General features: G+C 35.9%; 1 protein-coding gene across 2 annotated transcripts; it reads left to right on the plus strand.

Moving 5' to 3' along the window:
- Nucleotides 1–1,448: 1,448 nt before the first annotated feature.
- On the plus strand, nt 1,449–9,784 carry rgcc (regulator of cell cycle). 2 transcript variants are annotated; one of them, XM_079820976.1, is made up of 5 exons: nt 1,455–1,595; nt 1,761–1,934; nt 5,823–5,930; nt 6,030–6,092; nt 8,406–9,784. In XM_079820976.1, exons 1-5 carry the CDS (start codon nt 1,562–1,564, stop codon nt 8,411–8,413), a joined length of 387 nt encoding a protein of 128 aa, XP_079677102.1. In that variant the 5' UTR covers nt 1,455–1,561; the 3' UTR covers nt 8,414–9,784. The 2 variants fall into 2 exon arrangements, with proteins under 2 accessions (XP_079677101.1, XP_079677102.1); XM_079820975.1 differs by lacking the exon at nt 8,406–9,784 and having other exon boundaries at nt 1,449–1,595; nt 6,030–7,396.
- Nucleotides 9,785–11,841: the final 2,057 nt, after the last annotated feature.

The following is an 11,841-nucleotide window of genomic DNA, read 5'->3' on the forward strand; positions in this document are numbered from 1 at the left end:
CTTCTGGAACCGATGACAAATAGCTTGTGCATATGCACACTTGGCCATTAAAAAAGGTTCTGTATCTGAATCTAATCTAATTGCCATAAGTTAATAACATGGCGTGAGTGCACATTCATTAAGTCTCCACCAGATGTCTGTAGAAACTTAACTTAGACCTAACAGTTTTATGAATCTGTGAATGACAGAAGCATGACAATGATTAGACTTGACACAGAAAAGGGGGATCCTTTGAATTTAACACCCAAATAAGAGAGTAAAAAAGGTTAAAACGCTGAAAAGGTTAGGGTTAGCCTATATATTGAAAATTTATATTTTAGAAAGCGTTACAGTAAGGAAATTGTACTAAGTTTACAATTTAAGTTACATTCGAAATATTACAATATTTGGTGAAGCACCAAGTACTTTTGGAATATTTATCATAATCCTCTATTAAAAATAGGCCTATATTATTTTGGAGATAAATGAAATAAAAGGGAATGGTTATTGATAATTTATACTTTTATTTCCATGATAATATCATTGATCGGTAACACTTTACAGTAACGTTTCATTTGTTGACATTAGTTAACTAACATGAAATAACCATGAGCAATGCATTTGTTACTGTATTTGTGTCTTCGTTAACATTACTTAATAAAAATACAGTCGTTCATTGTTTGTTCATGTTAGTTCACAGTGCATTAACTGTTATCAACTTTTGATTTTAATATTAGTAAATGTTGAAATTAACATTAACCAAGATTAATACATGCTGTAGAAGTGCAGTTCATTATTAGTTTGCGTTAACTATTTTAAAAACGTATTTTTAACCCTTTGACATTTTGAAGTAAAAACTTGAAGGCCATATTTTAACATTTATATTTTAAGAATTGTGTTCATTTATGTCCTCTGTGTGGGAATTTTAATTCAGAAAACCCCCAGATATTTATTTAACTTTAGAGCAAAGTAAATTGACTGATTCATATTCTCCAAAAACTTTACAAATGTCACTACCATTATTATTAATAGGAATCTTAGATGAAACAAAGTGTGAATAATATTTTTTTCTTCTTCAACAAATACATGGAGACACTCACATGTGGACATTCCTGAGGGCTTTTTGGACAGTAATGCATTTTTAGATATATTTTACATGCTGTATTACATTACACACTTCTTTTTCCTGTAACATTATTACTATATTGCTGGTAAAACATTGCAACAAGTGAAGTCATCGAAAAATGGCATGGTTAAAAATAAAGCAGCACTGATGTCGTGCATGTGTCATAGTAGCTGTTTACAAACACATACTTCAGGGGTGAATGACGCCAGTCCATGTAACTCACACGGAGGGCTAAAACGGGCTCGAGCGTCTCATTGGCGATGCGTTCCCCACGTCCGACACGCCTCCGTCAGTCACCGCCCCCTCCCAGAGCCGGGCAATATTTAAAACACCGAACCCCACCGACCGCAGTCTGCACACACTAACGAGCTCAGACACAGTGTGTTAACAAGGGAAAACAGGAGTTTTGTTTTATATCGGATATTTCGGGAATTGGACACTAAAGGAGTATAGAAGATGAAGTCTCCAAAGATAAAGTCACAGGGCAAATGTAAGTCTAATGTTTAATATTACATTTTAACAGTAAAAATGAAGTACTGCTGGTTCAGATGAACCCATGCAAATATTGTATTATGCTAATTACATTGAGGCGATCGTGCGTCTAGAGCACTTGATCTGTTTCCAGACTGAAACAAACTTTGCGTGCATTTTCTAGCATTTCTCGAGGATGATGACGATCTAAACGCCGTATTGTGTGAATTCGACGCTGTCATTGAGGATTTCACGTCCCCCGTGGAAAAGAGACACTTCAGATATGATGAGCACTTGAAAACCATGAAGAGACGGAGCAGCGCGAGCGTCAGCGACAGCGGCATCAGCGACTCTGAAAGTGAGTATCGACTCAGGCAAAAGTTGCACTTGACGTGTCATTATTCCAGAAGTTTGATAGCAACGCACGTGCTCGTGTCCTGGGGTCATTATCTCTCTGCGTCACGATTTAATCTTCCCAGCCTCAGTTAACAGTTACAGTGCACACTGAACACTGCATAATCTTATCTAATCTAATCTGAGCCCACACACAAGCACAAAGAGCAGCTGGGTTTCATTAAACGTCTTTTAATCTGGTAACTGTCATCCCCCTTTTTCATGAATGTTCATCATGAATGCTTTGGAATGCAAGTCAATGGTTTGTCTCTTTTTAAAGAAGGGACCCAGTAGAAGTCAAAGCACTTCAAAAAGTGTAACATTTATATAAATTTAAGTTTTAAAAAGTTTAAATACAATTAAAATCAAAGCCATATGTCTAACCAAGTTATGTTCTAAATTTGATATCACACAAATTGAGCCCATTCAAAGATTGTAGACTGTTTCCATGATGATTGATAAACAATGGGTTGGGTTGGGGGGGTATATATATATATATATATATATATATATATATATATATATATATATATATATATATATATATATATATATATATATATATATATATATATATATATATATATATATATATATATATATATATATATATATATATATATATATATATATATATATATAATATATAAATATAAATTTGTTGATTTGGAATTTAGAAAGATTTATAAAGAATGTGCCTTTTTTAATCTCTTGGGTTTTTTTTCTCATAAGAGGGAGCATTCTCAGCAAATATTGGTTGATTAATTGTCCTGGCTTATATCTATCACTAGCCAGTTGTAATAGCTGTTATGGGACACACACAGGTTCACAGTTTTTTCCATCAATCCTACAACTGGAGATTATCCAGAATCTGAAGAAGGATTGCATCATGAATGGATATGGAAGACTTTTGTTTGATATCTTATAATTGCATAGAAAGGTTCAAACGAAGTGGAACCATATCAGTATAAATGGGCACTTTTGTTCTAGAAGTGTTCATGTGTTTAATGATTAAGCAACAAGTGATATCTTTACCCCAACCTTTTCCTTCTGGAACAAACGGGGAATGTGGCAGAATCTGTGCTTGGATAAGAAAACATCCTCTGGTGCTTTCAGAGGATCAGAAAGGCATTATGTGCCTTTCAATCGCCATCTGTGCAACTGCATGTTAGATCCAATCGATCCTGATGCCATTTTGTCACGTGCCATTGATCTAGTTTAGTGGTTTTGCTTCTACACTACAGGATTTCACATTGGACAAATAAAGTGTTTCTCCTTCCTTTCAAAAGCATACTCTTGAGAAAAAAGTAGTACACTTTAGCATACTTAAAAAAATGAAAATATATTATAGTTAAAATTGATATTCAATAGAGTTTGCTGTTTGACCCACTTAAGTAGGACTTAAGTACATCTTATATGAAATTCCATAATTGTTTATTATTGTCTTAGTAATATGTAGGGCTGCAACAACTAATCAATAACCCTGTTTTATTTATTATTAGGATGTGTAATAGTGTTTTGTTAATAAAAATTGGTCTTTTTATCCAATTAATCGTAAATGTTATGTAAAATGATAAATACTTTAAATGTAATGTCAAATAACACCGTACAGTTAAAATGACAGTCAAGTACTTTGTGCTTTAGCATGTTAACATCAAAATAAGTGTACTTTTTTAAAGCATGACAGAATATTAAAACAATGATTTAACGTAAAACTTTAAATTTGAAGCGTAATTATGTTAAAAAGTCATGAAAGTGTACACTTAAGTACAGTTAATATTAATTTATTATTAAGTACAATTCTTTTAAAATGTATACTTTTAAGGTTTGAAGTGAACTACAAGATGCAGTGTCAGCTGAGGGGATCCTCTGTACTTGTTGTTATTATTATTATTTACCTATTTTTTTTTTTTTTGCTCACATATTTCACCAGCTGAAGCCCACAGGCAGGAGGGTCTAATGACTGAAGCACTGGGCAAAGTTGAGCATCCGTGTAATAGCACACCTGCTCTGCCTTTAACTGTGTGCAGGGCTAAGAATGTGTAAATAAAGTGTTTTAAGATGGAGTGTGGCGGACCGGGTCAGATCTTTGGCTTTAAATTAACCTGCTCGAGGCTGGGTCACGGTTGAAAGCACTTTGAAAGTGTGCTCGTGAGAGAGAGAGAGAGTCTGTTATTAGAGGAGTATGCATTGATTTCAAACTCAACCTGCTCTGCTAGCACAGATTACCCCCCCCCCCCCCGACACCCCCCTATCCCCCTCTGGTTATGGGTCAGTGCACATGTATGGCAAGCCTGTGTGGTAAAGACCAGTGCCGCTCCACTGGTTTTATGCTCAACACAGTAACTATTCTACACTTGCAGACTAGAGTTTTTCTAGCTGTCCCATGAATTTCAATGGTTTCATGATCTCGGCAAGGATATATGTACAGATGTTGCAAGTGAAATGTTATGCCTTTTCAAATATTACCTTTCATTCTGTATAGCTGTTTGTGAATGTAAAAGGTCTGCAAAGTTTTAAAGATCAAAGTGCATGACAAATAAAGTTATTGCCTCCTAAAAGACAGAATCGATTCTGAACTGCTTGCACGAATCGTCAGCAATTCTAGTTTCACTTCCTGCTACATACCTACGTAACAATGTAGCACATTTGCATAATGCCTGCCACACTGTTAAAAAAAAAATCAGGTCCCCAATTGAAAATTTTTCTAGTGAGCGATCACATCTAAAATTTTCAGTTGGCCAAATTTAATTTCTTGAATTTTGATTGAATTAAATTGCATCAATTCACAGAAATTCAATTTGGCCAACTGAAAATTTTAGATGTGATCGCTGATCGCTCACTAGAAAATTTTCAATTGGGGACCAGATTTTTTTTTTTTACAGTGCAGCATTGGTCTTTATTGGCTGCCAGCGAACAACGTCTACTTTGACCCGCCCTCAAACACTGCAGTTGTAGTTGAGGCCTGAATGAGTTGTGTTTGTGTTGTCGACATGTCAAGAAGACACTGTTTTCAGCGCTGCAATCCATGTTGCGTGCGATTTTCACAAAGAAGTCTCTGGCTCAAATTGATATGGTAAAACTGACGCCAACGTTACTGGTTATATCAATGTGTACACAAGTGCTGTGGAAACCTCCGGAGCTGAAATTCTGATATGCTAATATAGGCATTTAGTTTCCGACACGCACTATAAGCGGTAGACCAATCACAACAGACTTAGCCATCTGACCAATCAGAGCACAGTCTGCTCTCAGAGAGGAGGGGTTTGGAAAGACTGAAACTTCTAACAAAACCGTTTTTCAGACTCTTTGAGAAATTTGGTGATGTGGCAATTTATATTATGAGGAAAAATTGAAGTGTTTCTTGACCTTGGATGCAAGTAAACATTAATAATTAAGCAGCAAATCAGCATATTAGAATGATTTGACACTGAAGGCTGGGTTAATGATGCTGAAAATACAACTTTACCACCACAGGAATAAATTAAATTACATTTTAAAATATATTTAAAAGTTATTTCTTTCAAAAACATTTAAACACTTTTGATCGATAGTGTAGTTATATTTTCTTTTACCATGGTTTTTGAGGATAAGGCTTGTCATACTGTCATGTTTTGTCTTCTTCCACGGAGTGACAGATGAACTAGTGTTTGCTATAACTCTACACAGTTGGATGTTTAGTTGCATTATTGGCATTATAACTTTGCCTTTTCCCTGCTGTCTTCACTCTATCCCTATTGTGAGTGATTTTGGGTCGTGACCCACCTGTTGAAAAGTAAACCACTGTGCTGTACACGTACAGGAAGCTTTTCATTTCTGACTTCCTCTGTCTCTTTTTTTCCTTCTGCAACAGGTGCAGAGTCCTTGAACAGAAACAGTTTCAGCTTCAGTGATGAGAAGCTCAACTCTCCCAGCGTCTTCTCCCCCTCATCAAATAGTCCCTTGGTCACATCTCCTAAACGTGAGTTAAAACATGTTTCTGTTTTGTATATTTACCACTGAGTCAGTTTTTGGTTTATTTCCTGTACTCTGTTGATCAACTATATATTGTTCTCTTCAGCTAAACTTGGAGACACTAAAGAGCTAGAGGACTTCATAGCTGACCTTGACAGAACATTAGCAAGTAAGTGCTGAATGACATGAATGTAAAGACTGTTTTTTTTGTTTTGGGGTTGCTTGCAACAAATAATTTGCAGCATGATTTTATGCATAAAATATTTGTTGATGAGCAGGGCTAGCTGGTATTATGCTATACACTGTGAAATGGTACATATGTATCAGCCAGCAGAGATTCTGCAAAAACGTATTTTGCTTTTATACAGAATGTGAGACAGAGATTATCTGTTTACATTTGCAGAGCAACGTCACAGCATAGCACACATACCACATAAAACCAGGGGTGTCCAAACTCTGTCCTGGAGGGCCACTGACCTGCAGAGTTTTGCTTCAACTTGCCTCAACACACCTGCCAGCAAGTGTCTAGTATACCTAGTAAGACCTTGATCAGCTGCTTCAGGTGTGTTTAATTGGGGTTGGACAGTGGCCATCCAGGAGCAGGGTTGGACACCCCTGGTCCAATCATATGATAGACCACTTTTACATATAATAATATTAGTGTTACATTATATAATCAGTTCAAGAACAGCTTTATAAGCTGTTTAAGAGCGAATAATCAAATTATTAGGTACCTTTTTGGTTATTTTACTGGATATAATTTATTTTTTTCTCTATATATGGTGAGAGAAATGACTGGAGACTAGAGAAGACTGGAGTAATGATGCTGAAAATTCAGCTTTACTGGAATAAATTACATTTTAACATTTATTTCACAATATTACTATAAAAGGTGTAATTCAGCTTTTGGTGAGCATAAGAGACTTCTTCTTACTAACTCCAAACTTTCGAACGATAGTGTATTCGCATTCGGTATACCATTTATTGTGATTACAAACCCAAAGATATATGATTTTGTTCATACCACCAACTCCTTTTATCAGCCATCAGATGTGGGGCAGTGCAAGTACAGTACCGGTCAAAAGTTTGAAAACATTACTATTTTTAATGTTTTTGAAAGAAGTCTCTTATGCAGTATCAAATACAGAAAATACAGAAATACAGAAATATCAAATACAGAAAAAAAGTAATAGTGAGCACAAAGCAAAAACATTGTATCAGCCATTACTCCAGTCTTTAGTGTCATATGATCCTTCAGAAATCATTCTAATATGATGATTTGATACTCAGTTATTCTCAATGTTGAAAGCAGTTGTGCTGCTTAATATTTTTTTGGAACCTGTGATACTTTTTACAGGATTCATTGATAAATAAAAAGTAAAAAAAGAACAGCATTTATTCAAAATCGAAATCTCTTCAATCAATATCTTTGCTATCACTTTTTTTGAAAATCAATTTAACACATCCTTGCTGAATAAAAGAGAAAAAAAAGAAAAAAACAAAACTTTTGAACAGTACTGTACATTGTACGCTCTTCTTTTTCATCAAAGAATCCTGAAAAATTACATTATAAAAAATATTAAGCAACTGTTTCCAACAGTGATAATAAATCAGAATATCGGAATGATTTCTGAAGGATCATGTGATACTGAAGACTGGAGTAATGGCTGATTTTGTTCTGGAGTAAAATTCAGCTTTGCATCACAGAAATAAATTATATTTTAAAGTATATTAAAATAGAAAACCACTATTTTAAATTGTAGTAATATTTCACAATATAACTGTTTATTTCTGTATTTTTTATCAAATAAATGCAGGCTTGACGAGCATAAGAGACTTCTTTCAAAAACATTCAAAATAGTAACTCTTCCAAAGTTTTGACCGGTACTGTAGATCATGAGAAGAAACAAGACACTCTTGTATCAACGGGTGCTTTTGAATCCTAATCATTGAGTCAATCATACACTCACTCCTACACCTCCTTAGCGATGTTAAGTTGATTTGTTTTGGAGCGCTCCTACACTCTAGAGTGCTGTAACTTGCCTCAGAGAGAGAGCGGAATGCATTTGTATAGACCTTCAATGACTCAAACTGTAAGTTCGCCACCTGCCACAGAGAAAGCAGTCATATCATTCATATTGTACAGGGTTTTTTTTTTTCTTCTTCTTCAAAACAGTCATAAAACATTTTTTGTTATGACAACGTTCCTCCCTCTCTCTGAACTTTACAATTTTATGGGTAGTTTTTTGCTCCTGTGCCTTGAACATTTTTATGCAATGGTGTCGGGTAAGCTCCTATACAGTAATACTTCTGTTCATGCGCTGAGGCAGCTGATTCATTCATTAATTCATTCAAATAGTTCATTGAGGGGGGTGTTCATAAAACAGAGGACTCGCATACACACCAAGAATAACCTTGACACCCGAGGACCCAGAAATGTACTAAGTATGTTCTCTGCTTGCCTGTTTTTTCCCCCCTCCAGGCATGTGAGTAAGAGACGGGATGACTGGAGCCCACTACGTTGTAGCTCCGCCGGGGGACTACAGCCAGACCGCACCTGACAAACCTGAACTACTGTGAAGACGGAGAAGACATGGTCCTGGTTTCACATGCTGGACGATGAAGTTCGCCAAGACTTTTTGTATACTTGCGCCCATACAAACAAACTCAAACAAATGCATAAGAAATACACATTTGACAGTAATGGCTGTGCTCTCTGAAAAACTTGAGCTGTAAGATTATTTAAATAGCTTTTTATAGAAATATATTTGTAATTTTTATAGAGTTGGTTATTGTAAATTTATCTGTAATACTATTTTGTGGATTTATATTTTTGTATTTCATGTAAATATGTTGTTTCAGACTCGCCTTGCTATATGAAGCCTTTCCTGTTTCACATGAGAATAAACTCCATTCTTAATTCCTTAGAAAAACTGGAAAAGCGATATAACGCATATTTAATACAACTAATGTCTTCAAGAGATTAAAGTTGACAGATTTTAAAATATGTTTCATGGCGTGTCTCCTTGCATCATTGAGTGTGTAGTATTTTCATTAAATCAGGACACTTGCCTCCGGTTTCACAGATGAGGCTTAAGCTATATGCATGTTTGAGCTGTTTTAACTGAAAGCAACTTGCACTGACACATCTGAAAATATGTAAGTGATGCACACCAGTGTTTGTTTTTTCTAAGGCACGCTTATAAAATGTGCTAAATGAACTAAGGCCTAATCCTGGCTTAATCTAAGCCCTGTCTGTGAAACCGGGCCTAAGAGTACATTGCTTAATAATTCTGTGCTGTGAGTCAGTCTGCTAATGCTCTTGAATAGTCTGCAAATGATTGACCCCACAGCAGGGGTCAATCGTTTGCAGGACCGGGAGCATTTGCTCTGGGGAATATGACACCTGGTCACCTCCTCAGCACTTTGTGTCCAAAGCTATGTCTGTCTGCTGTGCTCTGTGATCATTACACCAGAAGTAATATTGGTTACACTTTATTTTAAGGTGACGTAGTTACATTTTACTTACTCAAATGAGTACTGAGAGATATTAAGCACTTTTACTTACTATAGAGTTAGGGTTTGGTGTAGGGTTAGTTAGTTAGTAATATGTAATTACTTCACCTTAAAATAGTGTTATTACAGTAACTACATGTAACTACTCATTCTAGTTACATGTTACTACATATACTTACTATATTTTCTACAGTATGTTGATTCATTATCTGATTAGACTGCCAAATGTTTAATTATTGGAACTACATTTAAAAGTGCTAAATAACTACACTAGACTGTTTTTTTATTTTTATTAAAAAGTATCTAATGTTCACCAAGACTGCATTTATTTGATCAAAATACAGTAAAAAACAAAAACAAAAAAAGCAATTGTGTGGCATTGTTACAATTGAAAATAACTATTTTAATATATTTTGAAATGTAATTTATTCTTTTGATGGCATGGCTGAATTTTTCCTGAATTCCTCCAGTCTTCAGTGTCACATGATCCTTCAGAAATCTTTCTAATATGCTGATTTAGAAATGTATGAATTTATATATTTAAGCTCGCATTTATATGCATATATTTATATTATTTTAAATAAAACGTTTCATATTATTTGTTGATTAATATAATAATTATACAAATATATTATAAATAATTTAATTCATATAATACATATTAAATAGCAGAAAAAGACAGGCAATTTTGTGTCTAAAATTGTTTCATTATAAAGTACTTTAATTTGGAACGAGAGGAGTGGCTTTATTGCATCAGATATACACTATATTGGCAAAAGTTTTGGGACGCCTACCTTGCACATGAACTTTATATTAAACCCTACGTATTAAGAATGGGATGGCATTTGAGTTGGCCCACCCTTTGCGGCTATAACAGCTTCAAATCTTCTGGGAATGCTTTCCACAAGGTTTTTTTTTGTGTGTGTTTTTTGCATTTTTGAGGTTAGGCACTGATGTTGGACCAGAAGGCCTGGCTCGCAGTCTCCGCTCTAATTCATCCCAAAGGTGTTCTATCGGGTTGAGGTCAGGACTCTGTGCAGGCCAGTCAAGTTCCTCCACACCAAACTCACTCATCCATGTCTTTATGGACCTTGCTTTGTGCACTGGTGCACAGTCATCTTGGAACAGGAAGGGCCCATCCCCAAACTGTTCCCACAAAGTTGTGAGCATGAAATTGTCCTAAATGTCTTGGTATGCAGAAGCATTAAGAGTTCCTTTCACTGGAATGCAGTCAGGTAGGTACCATTCTCCTGGCAACTGCCAAACCCAGACTCATCCATCAGATTGCCAGACAGAGAAGCGGGATTCATCACTCAGAGAACAAGTCTCCACTGCTCTAGTCCAGTGGCGGCGCGCTTTATACCACCGCATTTATACCACTTGGTGATGTAAGGCTTGGATGAGCTGCTCGGCCATGGAAACCCATTCCATGAAGCTCTCTATGCACTGTTCTTGAGCTAATCTGAAGGCCACACGAAGTCTGGAGGTCTATTGCCATTGACTCAGCATGCGCTGACCCCGCTCTGTGATTTTACATGGCCTACCACTTCATGGAGTTGTAGAAGCAGTCTGCATGCCTAGGTACTTGATTTTATACACCTTTGGCCATGGAAGTGATTGGAACACTTTAATTCAATCATTTGTAGGGGTGTCCCAATACTTATAGTGTTTGTCACATTGCTCACAGCTGATCTCTAACCCAGAATAAAATTCCACAATATAGGCATAGGATGAAAAATCCCTGTCACTCATAGAGCGGAGCCGTGTATGGGAACAACCAAAAGACAACTCTGAGAAGACACAGGTTACGACTTGGTGTTTATGGTGTTAGGAGCTCAGCTAAATCAGTGGAGTCAGACAAACAGGGTCATGCCCTCTGTAAGCAGGTGAGAAGGAGGAGTGGTTTCTGTTCTTTTAATCAACATTAAACAACATGATGCTCTGTGAATAGGAGATAAAACACAACACTCGCAGCAATGCTCCATAATGTCATTTGAAATTCAAATGTTAAGAAAATGTTGTGAGCACAAAGTCTCATAAAGTCATTGCTGAAACATCAGTTGGATACAGGGTGCGGTCACATTAGTGAAATATTGTAGGCAAAAAAGGTCCATTGTCTGTCAATTGTCCATTGGTGTATGAAGCACAGCTTACTCAGAAGTCACTTTCAAATCAAGCAGATTTCTGTTGCAAGGATTACTCAGCAAGGATGTATTAATTTGATCGACTAAACAACAGTAAAGTCATTTGAAATGTTACAGTTTACATTCTATTCATCAAAGAATCCTGAAAAAATTTATCAGTTTCACACAAATATTCTGCATTCATATTCTGGGCTCATCTGCTTGCCTGTATAGTGTGCATCATCAGTAAGCTGTATACTAAATTTGATCTTTTAATAT

The sequence above is a fragment of the Gobio gobio genome (assembly GCF_949357685.1).
Source record: "Gobio gobio genome assembly, chromosome: 7".
NCBI classification, from domain to species: domain Eukaryota; kingdom Metazoa; phylum Chordata; class Actinopteri; order Cypriniformes; family Gobionidae; genus Gobio; species Gobio gobio.

Coding starts and splice junctions, on each gene's coding strand:
- rgcc (XM_079820975.1), top strand. CDS start 1,562: ATGAAGTCTCCAAAGATAAAGTCACAGGGCAAAT. Junction 1,596..1,760: donor GATAAAGTCACAGGGCAAAT/GTAAGTCTAATG, acceptor TGCATTTTCTAG/CATTTCTCGAGGATGATGAC. Junction 5,931..6,029: donor CTTGGTCACATCTCCTAAAC/GTGAGTTAAAAC, acceptor TGTTCTCTTCAG/CTAAACTTGGAGACACTAAA.